This window comes from Phodopus roborovskii, unplaced genomic scaffold, assembly GCF_943737965.1.
Source record: "Phodopus roborovskii unplaced genomic scaffold, PHOROB, whole genome shotgun sequence".
Classification (NCBI taxonomy): domain Eukaryota; kingdom Metazoa; phylum Chordata; class Mammalia; order Rodentia; family Cricetidae; genus Phodopus; species Phodopus roborovskii.
In genome coordinates this window covers 36,620,515-36,638,946 of record NW_026126525.1, presented here as the reverse complement: position 1 = coordinate 36,638,946, position 18,432 = coordinate 36,620,515, and the positions used below count along the sequence as shown (strand labels likewise).

The window sequence follows — 18,432 nt, the reverse complement described above, 5'->3', positions numbered from 1 at the left end:
GTCAGTGGGCAATTTGATCATGTTTAAACAATTCAAATCCACTTGTTTAATCCTCTCATCTTAAATTATTCACAGGGGCATTTTGTTTCTCAAAGGTTTATAAACAAAGTGTAAATCACCCAAGTAGAAGCAATTTACTTCTTTTAAGCCAAAGCCCTGCCTAGCTAGGGAGTCACCTGAAGGAATTAACCAGAACAAAATCCTGATTAAACAGTTAATTGGCTTGTCTACTAATGGAAAGAAAAACAAAACGCATCTCTCTGCTTCAAGATTCAGAGTCACAAAATCAGAGGTGTTTCAGAACTGCCTGAGAGAAGATGCTTAAATCACTGACAGTAAAATTCAACAAAGTGAAGCCTATGGAAGGGAGGACTGAGGATGAAACCTGCCCTCACCTGAGTGGTCAGTCTCAGCCATCTACAGCCCAGGTATGTCCTTTATGTTCCTAAGGCAGTCTTGAGTCTCATCCTTTGTCTACTAATGGGTGCTAGTAAATGCTGCCATGCTGAAGATAGCTCTGCAGTTTTACATGGTAACATCGAGGTTGAGTACTGTTTTAGCCATGTTCTTATTAACTTATATGTCCTGTATAAGCATATTTTAAGAGAGGATAATACAGTTTAGGAGATGCATTTGGACTTGCCAGACCTTTAAATATAATTGTTTTCTCACAGGTTACACAGAAATAGTTAATAGCTGCTCCTCCTAAAGAACATTCGAGTTTTCTGCAGTAACTATATACTACACACTGTGTCAAGCCCTTTCCAAGTACCAGTATGTGTGAGACAGAATCCTGTTCTAACACTGCTAACGCACACCTAGAATGTGGCTGAGGCTGTACTAGACCCCATCCCATGGCCATTACTACAGAGACTTCATCATCAGCCAGACTGCGGGGTGACAGAGGAATGGGGGCTATGAATGAGCCCTTGCAGATAAGGTTCCCAGAAGCTACAGGGCACTTGAAAGAAAACAGGAAGAAGAGGAACATTTCAAGAGCCATCTCACCCCAAAGCAGCAATGCTGGAGGACAGCTTAGCTCATGAACAGGCAAAACTCTGGGTATAGCCAGTACCATGTGGCAGCTGTGATACTGGGAATTAATCATGAGACCTGCTGGCATCAAAAACTCTTAGCAGTCATGTCTGGAAATTCTTAATATCTGTCCTTTCTAAATACATGTGGGAAATAGATAAAACATGATTTTTTAAGTTCTATATTAAAATATGCTAAATGCAACAATCACAAAATGTTAAAATGCTATTTACACCTATAACAAACACATTTCAATTGTATATAAATAAATAAAAATAGTGTGAGTCCTATAGAGACATACCTAGAAAGAATTCAAATTGTAATATGCTTTGAAAAGTATCCTTAAAAGTTCAATCAATCAGAAAGTTCCTGGGTAATTCCAGCTTACCAACAGCTACTAACTACCAAAGTACAAAGTAAGCCCTATAAAAACATGTTCCTTCACTTCTGAATATGATGTTGCTCAAGTAAGTCAATATTTATGCAACATATAAAGACTATAATGAAAATTTTTTACAAATAATATCAATACATGATAAAAATAGTTGTTATTAATATTCATAGATTGTCTAAATCCTTGCCTCCATATCTATGTGCACATAATTAGCCATTCAAACAATTTTATATTTGATGGGAAATAACAGAAGTCTTGCCTAATTCAATGGTAACTGTGACTGAGAAACTTATAAAGTTATGTGATAGTGTTTAGTTCTCATAAATAGTATCTAAGCTTCCATATTACAGAACAGGAGACGCTCAAAGACATTGTTCCTAGCTGCTTCCTCAACTCTTCTCACATTCTTCTCCATATGGATACTTCTAATTTCATCTTTCACCCATACACAACCATATCTTGGATATTTGTTCTGGCTCTATCATCCACCTGACTTTGTAAAGACAAGATCCACTTCCCTCAAGATCTCCCAAGAAAATTGGGAGCATGGGGGGGAGGGAAGAGGAAGGTAGGAGGAAGAGGAAGGGAGATGTGGACATGACGAAGCAAGAAGATTGAGTCAGGGGAAGAATAGAAAACAGCAAGAAAAGAGATGCCATGATTCATGGAACCATTATAGGTATAAAGAGAAAACTGTCACTAGAAAAGTGTCCAAAGATCTACAAGGATGGCCCTCAATTGACAATCTAAGCAATAATGGAGAGGCTTCCTTAAATGTCCTTCCATGATAATAAGACTGATGACTGATGCCATCCTAAAGTCTTTATCTAGTAACTGATGGAAGAAGCAGACACCCACAGCTAAACACTGAGCCAAACTTATGGAATCCAGTTGCACAGAGGGAGAAGTGATGAGCAAAGAGGTCAATACCAGGCTGGAGAAACCCACAGAAACAGCTGACCTGAACAAGGGGGAGCTCATGGATCCAGTCTGATAGCTGGGAAACCAGCATAGGAATTACCCAGACCCCCTGAATGTGGGTGTTAGTTAGAAGGACTGGGCAGTCTATGGGACCTCTGGTAGTGGATTAATGTTTCTCCCTAGTATACAAATAAACTTTGGGAGACCATCCCACATAGGGGATACTCTCTCAGCCTAGACACATTGGGGAGGGCCTAGACCCTGCTCCAAATGATATAACACAGATTGAAGGCTCCCCATGGAGGGCATCACCATCCCTAAGGAGCAAAAAGGAAATAAAATGGGAGTGGGTGGAGAGAACAGGGGAGGGAGGGAGGGTGCCAGAACGGGAATTGACAAGTAAAACAAGCTTCTTTCAACTTTTTGTGTTTGTGTGTGTTATTTTTTTATTTTACATATCTATCCCAGTTCCCCCTCCCTGCCATGCACTCCAACACCCCCACACACATACCATTCTCCACATACACACACACTCCACAGGGAGGGTGATGCCTTCCAGAAGGGATCATGAAAATCTGTCAAGTCAGTTGGAATAAGGTCTAGGCCCTCCCTCCTGCCTCTAGGCTATAGGAGTATCCCTCCATGGGGAATGTGCTCTCCAAGTCCTTTCCTGCACCAGTGATACATGCTGGTTCCACTGTCACAGGTCCCTCAGTCTGCCCAGGCCTTCAAACTGAGACCCACATTCAGGTGCTCTGAGTCAGTTAATGCTGGGTTTCCAGATATCAGTCTAGGGGTCCATGAGCTCCCCCTTCATAGGTCAGCTGTCTCTGTGGGTTTCTGTAGCCTGGTCTTGACCCCTTTTGTTATCACTCCTCCCTCTTAGCAACTGGATTCCAAGAATTCGACTCAGTGTTTATCTGTGGGTGTCTGCTTCTGTTTCCATGAGCTACTAGATGAGGGTTCTATAATGGCATATAAATTAGTAATCAATCTCATTATCAGGGAAGGGCATTTAAGGTAACCTTTTCACTGTTACTCAGATTGTTAGCTGGGGTCATCCTTCTAGGCCTCTGTACATTTCTCTACAGTCAGTTTTCTCTTCAAATCTATAATGGCTCCCTCTATTATGGTATCTCTTATTTTGCTCTAGTCTATTCATCCCCTGACTCAATCTTCCTGGTCCCAGGTATTCTCCTCTCTTCCCCTTCTTTTTCTCCTAACTCCCTCCCCGTTCACTGGCCTGACAATCCCAATATGCTCAGGTGATCTTGTTCCTTTCTCCTTCTGTGAGAGATCTTACACAAATCTCTTAGGTTCCTACTTCTATCCTAGTTTCTCTGGGAATTATAAGCTGGTGATCCTTTGCTCTATGTCTAAAATCCATATATGAGTGAATACATACCATGTTCCACTTTTTGTGACTGGGTTACCTCACTCAGCAGGGTTTCTTCAATTTCCATCCATTTGCCTGTGAATTTCAAGGTTCCATTGTGTTTTTCTGCTGGATAGTATCCCATTGTGTAAATGTACCACATCTTCATTACCCATTCTCAGTTGAGGGGCATCAAGGTTGCTTCCATGTTCTTGCTATTACAAATAATGCTGCTATGAACACAGTTGTACAGATGTCTTTGTTGCATGGATGTGGATCATTTGGGTATATGCCTAAGAGTGGAATTGCTGGGTCCTGTGGTAAACTGATTACCATTTTCCTGAGGAAATGCCATACTGATCTCCAAAATGGCTGTACAAGCTTGCACTCCCACCAGAAGTGGAGGAGAGTTCCCATTCCTCCACAGTTTCTCCAGCATAAGCTGTCATTGGTGTTTCTAATTTTAGCCATTCTAACAGGAGTAAGATGATAGCTCAGAGTTGTTTTGATTTGCATTTCTCTGATGGCTAAGGATGTTGAGGACTTTCAGCCATATTGGATTCCTCTATTGAGAATTCTCTATTCAGTTCTGTACCCCACTTTTTAACAGGGTTATTTGGTGTTTTGACAACTAGTTTCTTGAGTTCTATGTATATTGTGGAGATCAGCCTGCTAAGGTAGTTTTTTTTTTTTTTTTTTTCCTTGTTGGTCTGGTCCCACTGTAGTGCCAGCCTCAAATAACACACAGAGAGCTTTATTAGATTTAATTCTGTTGGCCAGTTACTAGTTTTTTATTGGCTAGCTCTGTCTTAAATATTAACCCATTTCTATTAATCTTACAGGAGAGAGGGCCCAGACCTCTCTTCTCTCAAGTCTCTACATGTTGACTCCTCCTTATTACTTCCTCAAATCCTCCTTGTCTCTTAGTCACACCTATCTTGCTTTCGTATTGGCCAACAGTGCTTTGTTCATTAACCAATAAGAGAAACATATTTACAGAATGACATCTCCCATCATCAGCCCCCTGTCAGATGTGGGGTTGGTGAAGATTTTTCTCATCTGTGGGCTGTCATTTTGTCTTGTTGACTGTGTTATTTGCCTTACAGAAGCTTCTCAGGTTGAGGAAGTCCAATTTATTAATTATCAATCTCAGTGTCTGTGCTACAGGTTTATGTTCAGAAACCAGTCTCCTATATCAATTTGTTAAAGGATACCTCCCACTTTCTCTTCTAAGAGATTCAGTGTGGCTGGATTTATATTAAGGTCTTTGATTCATTTGGACTTAAGTTTTGTGCATGACAATAAACATGGGTCTATCTGCAGTCTTCTAGACAGCATCATCCAGTTGTGCCAGCACCATTGTTGAATATGCTTTCCTCCTTCCATTGTATACTTTTAGTTCTTTTGTCAAAAATGTGGTGTTTGTTGGTGTATGGGTTAATATCATGATTTTCAATTTTATTCCATTGGTCTACCTGTCTATTTTTGTGCCAATACCAGGCTGTTTTAAGGACTATAGCTCTATAGGAGAGCTTGAAGTTGGGGATGGTGTTGCCTCCTGAAGTTATTTTATTATACAGGGTTGTTTTGGCTATCCTGGGTCTTTTGTTTTTCCATATAAAGTTGAGTAGGATCCTTTCAAGGTCAGTGAAATATTGTGCTGGGATTTTGATGGGGAATGCATTGAATCTGTAGATTGCTTTTGGCAAGATTTCCATTTTTACTGTTTATTCTACCTGTCCAAGATCATGGGAGATCTTTCCATTTTCTGGTATCTTTTTTAATTTCTTTCTTTAAAGACACAGAGTTCTTGCTATATAGGTCTTTCACTTGTTTGGTAAGCATTATCCCAAAATACTTTATGTTGTTTGTGGCTGTTGAAAGTGTTATGTTTCTTTGATTTCTTTCTCAGCCCCTTTATCATCTCTAAATAGTAGTGATACTAATTTTTTTGAGTTAATCTTGTATCCTGCTACTTTGCTGAAGGTGTTTATCATCTGTAGTCCCCTGGTAGAATTCGTTGGGTCACTTACGTAAAGTATCATATCATCTGCAAATAGTGAAAGTTTGACTTCTTCCTTTCTAACTTGTATCCCCTTGATCTCCTTTTGTTGTCTTATTGGTCTAGATAAAACTTCAAATACAGTATTGAAGACATATGGAGAGAGTGGGCAGTCTTGTCTCTTCCTGATTTTAGAGGAATTGCCTGAAACTTATCTCCACTCAGTTTGATGTTGGCTGTTTGGTTTACTGTATATTGCTTTTATTATGTATAGGTATATTCCTGTTATCCCTGATCTCTCCAAGACCTTTATTATGAAAGGGTGTTGGATTTTGTCAAAGGCTTTTTCAGCATGTAGTGAGATGATAATATAGTTTTTCTTTTTCAGTTTGTTTATATGGTGGATCACACTGATAGATTTTCGTATGTTGAACCTGCAACCCAGGGATGAAGCCTGCTTGGTAATGGTGGATGATTTCTCTGATGTGTTCTTGGATTTGGTTTGCCAGTATTTTATTGAGTATTTTTGCATCAGTGTTCATGAGGGATATTGGCCTGTAGTTCTCTTTCTTAGTTGTGTCTTTGTTGGCTTGGGTCCCAAGGTAATTGTAGCCTCATATAAAGAATTTGGTAATGAACCTTCTGCTTCTATTGTGTGGAACACTTTGAGGAGTATTGGTATTAGCTCTTCTTTGAATTTCTGGTAGAATTCTGCACTGAAGCCCACTGGCCCTGGGCCTTTTTTGGTTGGGAGGCTTTTGATGACTGTTTCTATTTTATTAGGAGTTATAGGTCTATTTAAGTTGCTTATCTGTTCTTGATTTAATTTTGTTAAGTGATAGCTATCCATAAATTTGTCCATTTCCTTTGAATTTTCAATTTTGGTGGAGTACAGGTTTTCAAAGTATGACATGAAAATTCTCTGGATTTCCTCAGTGTCTGTTGTTATGTCCCCTTTTCATTTATGATTTTGTTGATTTGCATGTTCTCTCTCTGGTTTTTGGTTAGGTTGGATAAAGGTTTGTCTGTCTTGTTGATTTTCTGAAAGAACCAACTCTTTGCTGCATTGATTGTTTGTATTGTTTTCCTAGTTTCTACTTTATTGGTTTCAGCCCTCACATTGATTATTTCCTGGTGTCTACTGGTCCTAAGTGGATAGGTGGGTCCAGTGTGCTCAGAGCAGACCCGGAAGTTCCAGGGAGGTGGATTGGGTTGTTGGACCTGCACTCTGGCCCAATGCTCACCCTGCACACAGTGGGCTCAGAAAGACAAAGGGTGAGGGGCTAAATAAATTTTTAAAAAATCCACTTCCCCATTTTATTTGTCCTTTTCCCTTCCTTTCTACTGTAAAATGATTAGTTTTAAGTGCATTTCTATTTTCCATTGATATATATATATACACACACACATACACACACACATACACACACACACATACACACACACACACACACACACACACACACACACACACACATCGGTGATAGGAGGACTAGAAGTATTCAGTTGTATGTGGATAGTCATTTGTGTACATGCATGAAAGTCAGAAGTCAGCCTCATTCAGGTGCCATTCTTCAGGAACTTTCTCACACATACTGAGACTTACGGCCCACCATTTCAGCTACGTTGCTGTCCTGGAAGGTTCATGGATCTGTTAGAATGCAGCCCCCACTTTAGGATTACATGTATCTGCCACCTCATCTATCCTTTTATGTCAGGTCTTCATGCTTGGATACCAGTCACATTATCACATTACCAACCATCTCTCCAGCCTAGTCACAGTTTTGTTACCTGTTCCCCCTACTAGTGTTTGGGAGCCTATGTTTCTGCATTATAACCTGTGTTTTGTGTCAGTTCATCCCTCTAGGTGCACCATCAGATATCCACTGGCCATATCTACTCTGATATAACTCCATTTCAAATGAAAATATCGATTAAAGACATAAGCAAAACCATGAGGAGAACAAAGTTAGTAATGATGGGATGAATCTGCCACCTCCTCCCATTGTTTTAATTCTACCACTAAAGAGCCTGATGGACCAATACTAGTGTGATATGAGGACCAAAATTTGGAGGACCATGGGCCAGAAAAATATTGACAAATCATCTTGTTAATTGTGGTAGGAAAATGGTCAAATCTGATTCAAAGTTACTCAATGATAAGGCCAACAATATCTATTTATTTTAAAGATTTTAGGAAATCATAGATAGATGTTCAGTTTTAATAATCACATTGATATCTAAGTAATAATAGTGACATTTTATATTAAACTTTATTTTAGACTAACTACAATATCTATTTTGCTTCTCAAAGGGAGAAAACAAAAGTGAAACACCAATCACATGTGAAAAGCCACACACCAAAGAACAAGGTCAGAATGTTACCTGTAGGGGGGGAAGTAAAATATGTGTTTGTCTAAAATATGTTATTTGATTTAAAAAAATGTCCTTATCCAAGCAAATTATTGAAAGTTATAGACAGTTTGAAGAACTGAATTATTTGTGAAAATATTACATTTTCTATCAGCCTCTTATTCATTCATTTAGTACAATCACAGGATACTGTGTCTTGGGCAGAGGTATACACATGTATGAGTGTATGTGGGATGTGTGTGAGACAGACAGACAGACAGGCAGACAGAGATGTAGATATAGAATTGCAAATGTTTCTTTGACTGTACAGGTATGGAGGCCAGAGGTTGTCATCAGGTGTCTTCCTCAATTTCTTTCCATCTTATATTTTGAGACAGGGTCCCTGGCTGAAACTGGAACTCACCACTTTTAGCTATAATGGCTGGACAACAAACCCTAGAGATGCATTATGTCTGTCCCCCAATTTTGGAATTACAGACTTAAATACTTAGCTTTTATATAGGTGTTGAAGATCAGGGCTCAGTTTCTCAAGCTTTCCTTTACCCAGTCCTTTACCCATGTGCTAGATACCATTCCATGGCCTTGAGGTACAGTTATGATGATATATAACAATAGCCAAAATCTTTGTTCCTGAAGAAATGATGCTGCAGGGAAAATCAAACAGATCTTGAGAAGCGCATCATGAGGAATAAAATTCCAGGCAGTGAAGAGTTATTAAGACAATAAAGCACGTGTTTCAAGCTTCATTGCCCCTCTTCTCTGTACTTTCTCAACTGGAAAGTTCATCTGCCTTATGCTGCACACTCAGTTCTGCATGGATAACTCCAACAGCATATCAGGACAATTACTATTGTGAAACTCAATCCAGTATTTTCCAGCTAGCACTGTATATGTGTATATATGCATATTTTGCAAAAAAAATATGATTAAAATGATTTTTCTTTTTTCTTTCTTTTTCTTTTTTTTTTTTTTTTTTTGGTTTGTTTGTTTGTTTTTGAGGCAGTGTTTCTCTGTATTGCTTTGTTGCTTTGGCACTCACTCTGTAGACCAGGCTGACATCACACTCATAGAAATCTTCCTCCTGAGTGCTAGGAGTATAGGCATGTATCACTATCATTTTTTTTAATCTACCCCCAGCTCAAAATCTCACTCTTGCTTTATTTCTCTACCATAAGTTCCACAAGGTCTATACCTCATCTGCCTTAGTAATATTGCAGAAATTTATTACTTACCTTAAACTCTCAGCAAAGTGTCCTGAGCCAGGCCTTTATTATTTAAGTCGTGCCTATATGGACCTCAGGCACTAAGTGGTGTCTTCTATTTAGGACTCTGTTTCACTCAATTTTTCTCCTTTTCCCTCAAGCACAAATGCTATAAGCGTATTATTTTCCTGCAACTACCACTTTGATCCCACACCTCAGCTCAAGAACTGTGAGTGCCATGATAGTGCCTTCAGGACAAACAGAAATACCTTCACTTGGCTTTATAGAACCCAATGAGCTCTATTCTTAGCCTCTCTTGTCAGCACATCTCTCCTGTTTCCCCCTCTATGAAAGCTACATGCTGACAAAAAGAAATAACAAAAAAAGTGGAATATAGTATTGTTTAATATAACAACACAAAATTATTGACATAAAGGCAGAAAAAATTTTATATTTTGTTATACAGTCTTTATAGTGATTTGTATTAAGTCAAATGTTTGAAGTGAGGTACAGTCAATTTCTATTTGCCTGAATTTCTTATCTCTAAGAAAAAAATAAGAAATATGTGAAAACCATAGGCAAGTCTGCAAATAAAAGGTTTTCAAATCAAGTTAGGAACACAGCTGAGTGCTACAGGACTTGCCTAACATGTGAAAATCCTGGAATCAGTCCTTAGCCATGATGGAGAAATGTTCATTTAAACTAACAAAGAAAAAAAAAGATAAGTTGTTAGTGAATCAATTCCTATGAAAGAATACTGCTCAATTCAGAAGTATCCTTCTGAAAACTTGGCCCCATCCTCACTGGGTATGGACTCTTTACAAGATTCTGAAAAAAAAAACCTGTGTGAAAATAACTTACTGACATTAGCAGATAGATATGCTGCAGACATGAACAATTGAAAGGAAATAAGATTTTCCCAGTCAAAATAACAACATTATAATGATCCTGGATTTTTCTGCCACTTCAGTCTTATATTTTTATGATTTTACATTCTTCTCTCCATATACTTTTTTCAAAATGAAGAAATCTCTCTAGGCTTCTGAACAAACTTATTTATTTATTTTTCAGGAAATTCTCGGTTTTTACTGCTCCACTCATATTATTAAAAAAAAAATGCTTTGTGTTTTTAAGCAAATGAGGTGTTTCCATCACTGCCTTCCTTTCTGGGTTTCATGCCAGGTATGCATCACTTACCTGAAGACAAGCTAGGGAAGCATTCTGCAGAAGTTATACCTCTCAGATGCCATATACAGTCAGTTCTCTTAGCCTATCCGTTTTAAATGTTTACATGATGTATCGGAAAAAGAAGGCTTTATTTGGGTTAAAAACTCACATATAAAACTATCACCAAGAGTAAGAGTCATGTTCCAGAAGATATAGTTACAACAAAGGAGACTTGATCTCACTATTTTACAAGTGTGTGTGTGTGTGTGTGTTTGTGTGTGTGTGTGTGCGTACACGTGCCTGCATGCGTGCCTGCGTGCATGCGTGTGTACAGGCACATATATGCCACTGTATGTACATAGAAGTCAGAAGGCAATTTTCAGTAATCAATTCTCTAAATCCACCTTGGATTCTGGGATCGCTTTCAAGGTCTTCTGTTTATGTAGAATCTATTTTGCATGCTGGTCCATTCCACAAGTCCACTCTTGATTTTCTATTAATTTTCTGCATGCATGAAACAAAATATAATGATATCAATCTCACCCCCCACCCTTCATATTCCCCTAATACATCCCACTCCAAACTTCACATCCTTTTTTCCCAACATAATATTTTTATTAATCAATTGGGAGTTTCGGATAATGCACCTCAGCCATGTTAACTTCCCGGTCTCCCCCAGGCCCAACTTTCCCAACACTTGTAACCTACCCCCTCAAAAAGAAGAAAATTTAAAAAAAAAAAAATGAAGTCCAATCTCTGTCAGCCATAAACTCACTGGAGCAAGGTCAAACTCCCAGTAGCCAGCCCCTTAAAGAAAACTGAGTCCTCCCACACTCTCATTCCTGCCAGAACCCATCAACTGTGAAGAGCTACACTTCAGGATCCCTACCTCAATGTTTTAGAGCTTTTTCACTGGCTTCCTGTCTAGAATGTTGTGTGTGTGTGTGTGTGTGTGTGTGTGTGTGTGTGTGTGTGTGTGTGTGTGTGTGTGGTTGGAGATGTTAGAAGAGACAGAGTTTGTCACAGAAGCCTTCTATGTCTCTCATCCTCAACTGTGAGTCTGCAGTCATCGAAGCCACTGCACAAGTAGCTTCCTTGCTCTTTATAGTCAGCAATAGCACCACATGGCTGCTGGTGTCAGCTTACACCATGACCTCAGCAAGGTCTCTGGTAGCAGCACAGACAATGAACATCAATATGCCCTCTAGTGGGAGCACAGACAATGGACGCCTACATGGACCATGAACATCAACAGAGCCCTCAGCTGGAACATCACCTTTTTTATTAGCCACTAAGTCCAGTTAAGACTGCCCATATAGACACTTCATGCTTTTCCTTTAATCAAGTGAATATCATTATTCGATAATCAAAAATCCATTTTGTGGTATGTGTTCACATGAGTGTGTGCCTATGAGGATGTATGGGTATGCATATATAAATGTTGGAGATCTCTGAGTATGTATACACACACACACACACACACACACACACACACACACACAGACACACACACCTAGAGGAACAGGTATCTTCCTAAATTGTTTTCTACCCTATTTTTTGAGAGGAGGTCTCTCACCGAACCTGAAAACTTTAGGATTCTTCTTGGCTGTCTGGTCAGCGAGCATCAGGAATCTGATTGTCTCCACTAATCCTCCTCAGACACAGTGCTGGAGTTACAGATGCATGCCCATGTTTATGAAGCTTCTGCCTTATGTTTCTGTGCTTGTTCAGCAATGCACTTTAACCACCAAGCCTTCTCACTAGCCCCTTAGATCCTCACAGTTTTTAAAACATGTAAGCTTTATTTGCCAGAACAAAAAGATTTTCCATGATGAGTATAATCTTGTGGTCTATTGTGAGGCCTCTGGGAAGGGGAAAAAATACCTTGTTGCCTATCTGAAATAAAGAATCCAGAGCAACAAGTAGCATGGGACTTTACAGAAGAAAAATCACTCAAAAAGCCTAAAATTCTCCTTTATTTAACAAATTTTGTTTTAAAAAGCAGGTGAAAAAAAAATGTATGTGGTTTAATTTCTTGAACACCTATAAAGCTTCCAAAAAAGTTTTGCCTCAAAATAAAGAGAGGGGAGAAACAGAGAGACAGAGTCAGAGAGGAAGAGAAGGAGAGAGAGAGAGAGAGAGAGAGAGAGAGAGAGAGAGAGAGAGAGAGAGAGAGAGAGAGAGCCCTCAATTGGTAATACAAAACAGAAAATAATAGCAAATGGGAATACTGAGGAATGAAGAAACACTACAAATTTATAGGAGCCAAAAGAAGCCAGGAAAACAAAAGCTACACTACAGAGTTATCAAAATAATTCAAATGATGCCTTTTTATAATGAGTTGTTAGAGGATACAAATGGTTTGAAAATACAGCTGTACAAATACAAACACACACACACACACACACACACACACACACACACTCCTTAGTAACATAAACTAAGAATCACAACGTTAGGATAACAAAATTATCCTTAACCTCATTATCTGTATATAATGAAAACCTTTCATAGCTGGTAGTAAAAACTCTTTGGTGGAGTTTCATTTAACAGAGAAGCATTTAACTAAGGAAAACTGATGCAATTAACTATACAAACAGCTAGCTTCAAAATTTTCAGTTAGGACTAAGATATATTTAAGGAATTTTATCTTTAAAAAGCAAAAGTATTAGTATTTGAAGATAACATGTGATACATTATTGATATTTTATTTATTTATTTTTCTTATTTTACATATCAATCCCAGTTCCCTCTCCCTCCCTCTCTCCCACCCTTCCATCCCCGCCCCGATCACCCTCCCATCCCACTCCCTCCATCATTGAGACCTCATCTAGTAGCTGATAGAAACAGAAGCAATATTGATATTTTTATTTTCTTCATTCAAACACAAAAGTGCAATGTCACAAAATCTGCAGGTGTTGGTTTTTGATTCTAGAATTCTTATTTTCTGCAGAACATGGTTCCATTTATATCTATCATGGAAATGAAGAATGCATGACCTTGGAATCAAATAATTATAACTTATTAACATCCTCTCTTGAATTTAAATGACTACTTTTAGCTTTTAGCTCACTTAGATTAAATATTTCTTTAAAAATAGCAGAACCTGTAAAAATATGTGAATGACTTATGTAAGAATGATTTATTTATTTTTTCACTTTGAATTTTTTTCTGTTATATATGTTCATATTCATTTTTTTAATTTTTAATATTTTTCTTATTTTATATATCTATCTCAGTTCCCTCTACCTCCCATCCTCCAATGTCCCCAAAAATCCCCCCTATCCCATCTCTCATCTACTCCCCAGGGAGGGTGAGGCCTTCAATGAGGGATCATCAAAGTCACTCAAATCAGGCAAAAAGCCTAGGCCCTACCCCATGTCTCTAGGCTAAGGGAGTATCCCTCCATGGGGAATGTGCTCCTGAAGATTGTTCCTGCACTAAGGATACACTTGATTCCATTGTCAGAGGTACCATAAACTTCCAAGGCCTCTTAACTGAGACACATGTTCAGGGGTCTGGATAGGTCTTATGATGGTGTCCCAGCTGTCAGTCTGGGGTCCATGAGCTATCCCTTGTTCAGGTCAGCTGATTCTGTGGGTTCCTCCAGCCTGATTTTGACCCCTTTCCTCATCCCTTCCCCCTTTCTGCAGTTGGATTCCAGGAATTTGTCTCAGTGTTTAGCTGCTTCTATCAGCTACTGGATGAAAGGGCTCTAGCATGGCATATAAGGTAGTAGGTAGTCATCAATCTCATTATCGGGGAAGGGCATTAAAGGTAGCCTCTCCACTATTGCTTAGATTATTAGTTGGGATCATCTTGTAGGTCTCTGAACTATACCCTACTGTGAGATTTTTTTTCTTTAAACCAATAATGCCCCCCTCTATTATGGTATCTCCTTTCTTATTTTTTTTTCTATGCTTCCCCACACGTAATTTTACTGCTCCTTTGTGTTCTCCTCTCTACTCACTCCTCTTCTTCCCTTTTCTTTCTCCTAATTTCTTACCAACCCCCACCCTGCCTACTCCCAGTTTGCTCAGTTCTTGTCCATCTTCCCCTTCAGTGAGGGACCAAATATGTCTCTCTTAGAGTCCTCCTTTTTCCTAGCTTCTCTGGCAGTGTGAATTATAGGCCAGTGATACTTTGTTCTATCTCTCAAATCCATATATGAGAGAGTATATATCATTTTGTTTGTTTTTTGTTTTGTGACTGGGTTGCCTCACTCAGGATAGTTTCTTCTAGTTTCATCCATTTGCCTTCCACTTTCAAGACTTCATTGGTTTATTTTGGTTTTTGTTTTTATTTTCCACTGAATAATACTCCATTGTGTAAATGTACCACATTTTCTTTATCCATCCTTCAGCTGAGGGACATCTAGGTTGCTTCTAGGTACTGGCTATTATAAATAATACTGCTAGGAACATACTTGGACAGATGTCTTTTTGCATGAATGCACATCTTTTCGGTATATGCCTCACAGTGGAATTGCTGGATCTTGTGATAGACTAATTCCCATTTTCCTGAAAAACTGCCATCATGATTTCCAGAGTGGCTGTATGAGTTTGCACTCCCAATAAAAATGGAGGAGTATTCCCCTTTCTCCATATCCTCTCTGGCATAAACTGTCTTTGGTGATTTCATTTTAGCCATTCTGACAGTAGTAAGATGGTATCTCAGAGTAGTTTTGATTTTCATTTCCCTGATGTCTAAGGATATTGAGCAATTTCCAAAGTGTCTTTCGGCTATTTTAGATTCCTCTATTGAGAATCCTCTTTTTAGTTCTGTATCACACTTTTTAATTGGATTATTTGGCGTTTTGGTTACTAGCTTCTTGAGGTCTTTGTATATTATGTAAATCAGCCCTCTGTCAAATGTGGGATTGGTAAAGCTCTTTTCCCATTCTGTGAGCCTTACAGACTATAGCCGATTTCTACATCTTCTTAGGATCCCCATAACAGCGCCCCCTATCAGCAAGAAGTAGTTTGGAAAGAACGACGCCCAAATTCCCAAATATTGTTTATAAATGTTTGTTTTCATTTAAATGGACTTGGTTATAAATGGGTAATGATCACAACCAATTCTTTTTAAAGGTAAAAAGGGGATTATGGTATAGATATGAATACTTTGTTTTGGAATGGATTTTCATTTATTGATACAATTTAAGGTCAATTTTGTGATTAAGTATATTTCTCCTCTTGTTTAGATGTTGTGTTTATATAGCTCATTTAGAAATGTAATGTATAATTTAGTACAGATTTTACATAGTTACCTATAATAATCAAAACTTATAGCTTGGTGAGTTAGGTTTTCAAGATACACAGAGATGTATTTGAGATAAAAAGGCATTCTTCAAACCTTTCAAAGACCTACAAAATATGGCATTTAAAATGGTTTAGGGTTTTTGTGACAGTGAGACATAATTGCTCTTGACAATACCACCTGCACCAAAAAGGAAGATGGACATTAAAGAAACTCTTTATGGAGTTTGCTTCCAATATGACAAGACTAGCCATTTGGACAAGATACTGCTCTTGTCTGGACTGTTTGACTTTGTGATATATAAACTGGACATGCAGGACCCACAGGAAAGTGACTCCTGATTCATGATGGACATTGCTACAGAGTTCCTGCTTCATGGAAGAGTCTGCCAGACAATCTACAGGACACAGAGAAAAGTAACTGACAAACTGCCAATACAAGAAGACAGTTTAAAGTTTCCTGCTTTGCTAAAGACTCTGCCAGACACACTATGGCCTATGGGCTGAAGATGAAAGATTACAAATAAATTTCGGGTAACCAGACAGTGAGTTGTCTCTGTCATTTCTAGAGTTTATATACTATCCTTCTGTGGTCTTTGATGGAGTTAAAGACATAATTATGGTTATAGTTTTCCTTAGTTAAGCTTAAAAATAAATTACATATAAGACTTTAACTCACAAAGATAAAATAGATAATGAAATATTTTCTTCAAATCTTACTAAATGTTAATGGACTAAATAATGTTAACTGTGATTCTTATGTGGTAACTGTTATGTGATATATTTTGTTATGTTAAGGTTAAAACCCTTCTTTTTATTTAGACAGAAAAGAGGAGATGATGGGAGATGTCATTCTGTATATGTTTCTCATACTGGTTAATAAATAAAACACTGTTGGCCAATAGGAAAGGAGGATAGGAGGGACTAAGAGACAAGGAGGAAGAGGAAGTAGTAAGGATGAGTCAAGATGGAGAGTCTGGAGAGAGCAGTATGCGGCAGCCGGCTCCCGGTAAGAAGAACACGTGGACATACATAGATTAACACAAATGGGTTAATAACTAAGGCAGAGCTAGCTGATAAGAAACTAGTACCTGGCCAATAGCATAATATCAAATACAGAGTCTCTGTGCATTATTTGGGGCTGGCGTGGCGGCGGGACAAGACCAGGCAGCGGCAGGCGGAAAAACCGTACTCCTTACAGTGTCCTTTGCCTTACAGAAGCTTTTTGGTTTCAGGAGGTCCCATTTATAATTGTCGATCAAAGTGTCCATGCAACAGTGTTATGTTCAGGAATCAGTCTCCTGTACCAACTCATTCATGGGTACCTCCCACTTTCCCTTCTAAGATATTCAGTGTGGTTGGATTTATGTTGAGGTCTGTGATTCATTTGGACTTAAGTTTTGTACATTGTGATAGATATGGATCTATCTACATTCTTCTACACACCAGCATCCAGTTGTGCCAGCGCCATTTGTTGAAGATGTTTTCTTTTTTCCATTGTATAATTTTAGGTGGTTTTTCAAACATTGAGGGTTCATCGGTATGTGGGCTAATATTATGGTTTTCAATTCAGTTCCATTGGTCTACCTGTCTACTTTTGTGCGAATGCCAAGCTGTTCTCAGGACAATAGCTCTATAGTAGAGCTTGAAGTCAGGGATGGTGATGTCACCAGAAGATTCTTTATTGTACAGAGTTGTTTTGGCTATCCTAGATCTTTTGTTTTTGCATATAAAGTTGAGTATGGTTCTTTCAAGGTCTAAGAACTGTGCTTGGATTTTGATGGGTATTTCCCTGAATAGATACTTACTTTTAGCAAGATTTCCACTTTACCTATGTGGATCCTGCCTATTCATGATCCATTTTCTAGTTTATTCTTTAATTTCTTTGTTGAGAGACTCAACATTCTGCTATACAGGTCTTTCACTTGTTTGGTTAGTATAACCCCAAGATACTTTACGTTGTTTGTGGCTATTATAAATGTTGATGTTTTAAATTCCATTTTACTTTCAATTTGTGTTCTCTTCATTGTCTCTATCTCATTGTTGATTTCATTCTTCAAATCCTAAATTAGCTTAGTCATTTCATTCAGCCACATACTTTTACTTTCTTGGATATAATTCAGGCATCTATTGTCAGCCTCTTAGAGTTCAATGAAGTGTTTATGTGTCCTTTGAATTCCTTTGATAAAAATTATTGTTGTTCTTTCTAATTCTTTGTTCTCCTCTAATCCTTTGTGCTTAGCTGTGAATCTCTGTTTCTGCTTCCATCAGCTACTGGATAAAGGCTCTATAATGGCATTTAAGTCATCAATCTCACTATAGGGGAAGGGCATCTAAGGTAGCCTTTCCACTATTACTTAGATTCTTAGTTGGTGTCATCCTTGTGGAATCCTTATGGATTCCTGGGAATTTCCCAAGTGCCAGGTTTCTCGTTAAGCCCATAATGACTCCCTCTATCAAGCTTCCTTGCTCTTCCCTGTTCTTCCCCCAACTTGACCTTCCTAATCCCTCATGTTCTCTTCCATGGTGTAGAAAGGGAGAAGAGACCATCAAAGGGGTCAAGACCATGCTGGGGAAACCCACAAAAACAGCTGATTTGAGCAAGTGAGAGCACATGGACTCCAGATTGACAGCTTAGGAACCTCCATAAGACCGTACCACTTCCCCTGAATGTGGGTGTCAGTTGAGGGATGGGGACTTGGGCA

The 18,432-nt window shown here is 38.6% G+C and overlaps 1 protein-coding gene across 1 annotated transcript in view; it reads left to right on the top strand.

The window, feature by feature from the left end:
* Positions 1-317: 317 nt before the first annotated feature.
* Cngb3 (cyclic nucleotide gated channel subunit beta 3) overlaps positions 318-18,432 on the top strand; it is a 174,275-nt gene continuing 156,160 nt past the window's right edge. The window contains exons 1-2 of the mRNA XM_051198109.1: positions 318-428; positions 8,042-8,099. Coding sequence (XP_051054066.1) covers positions 318-428; positions 8,042-8,099 — 169 coding nt within the window. The remainder of the gene's footprint in view (positions 429-8,041; positions 8,100-18,432) is intronic.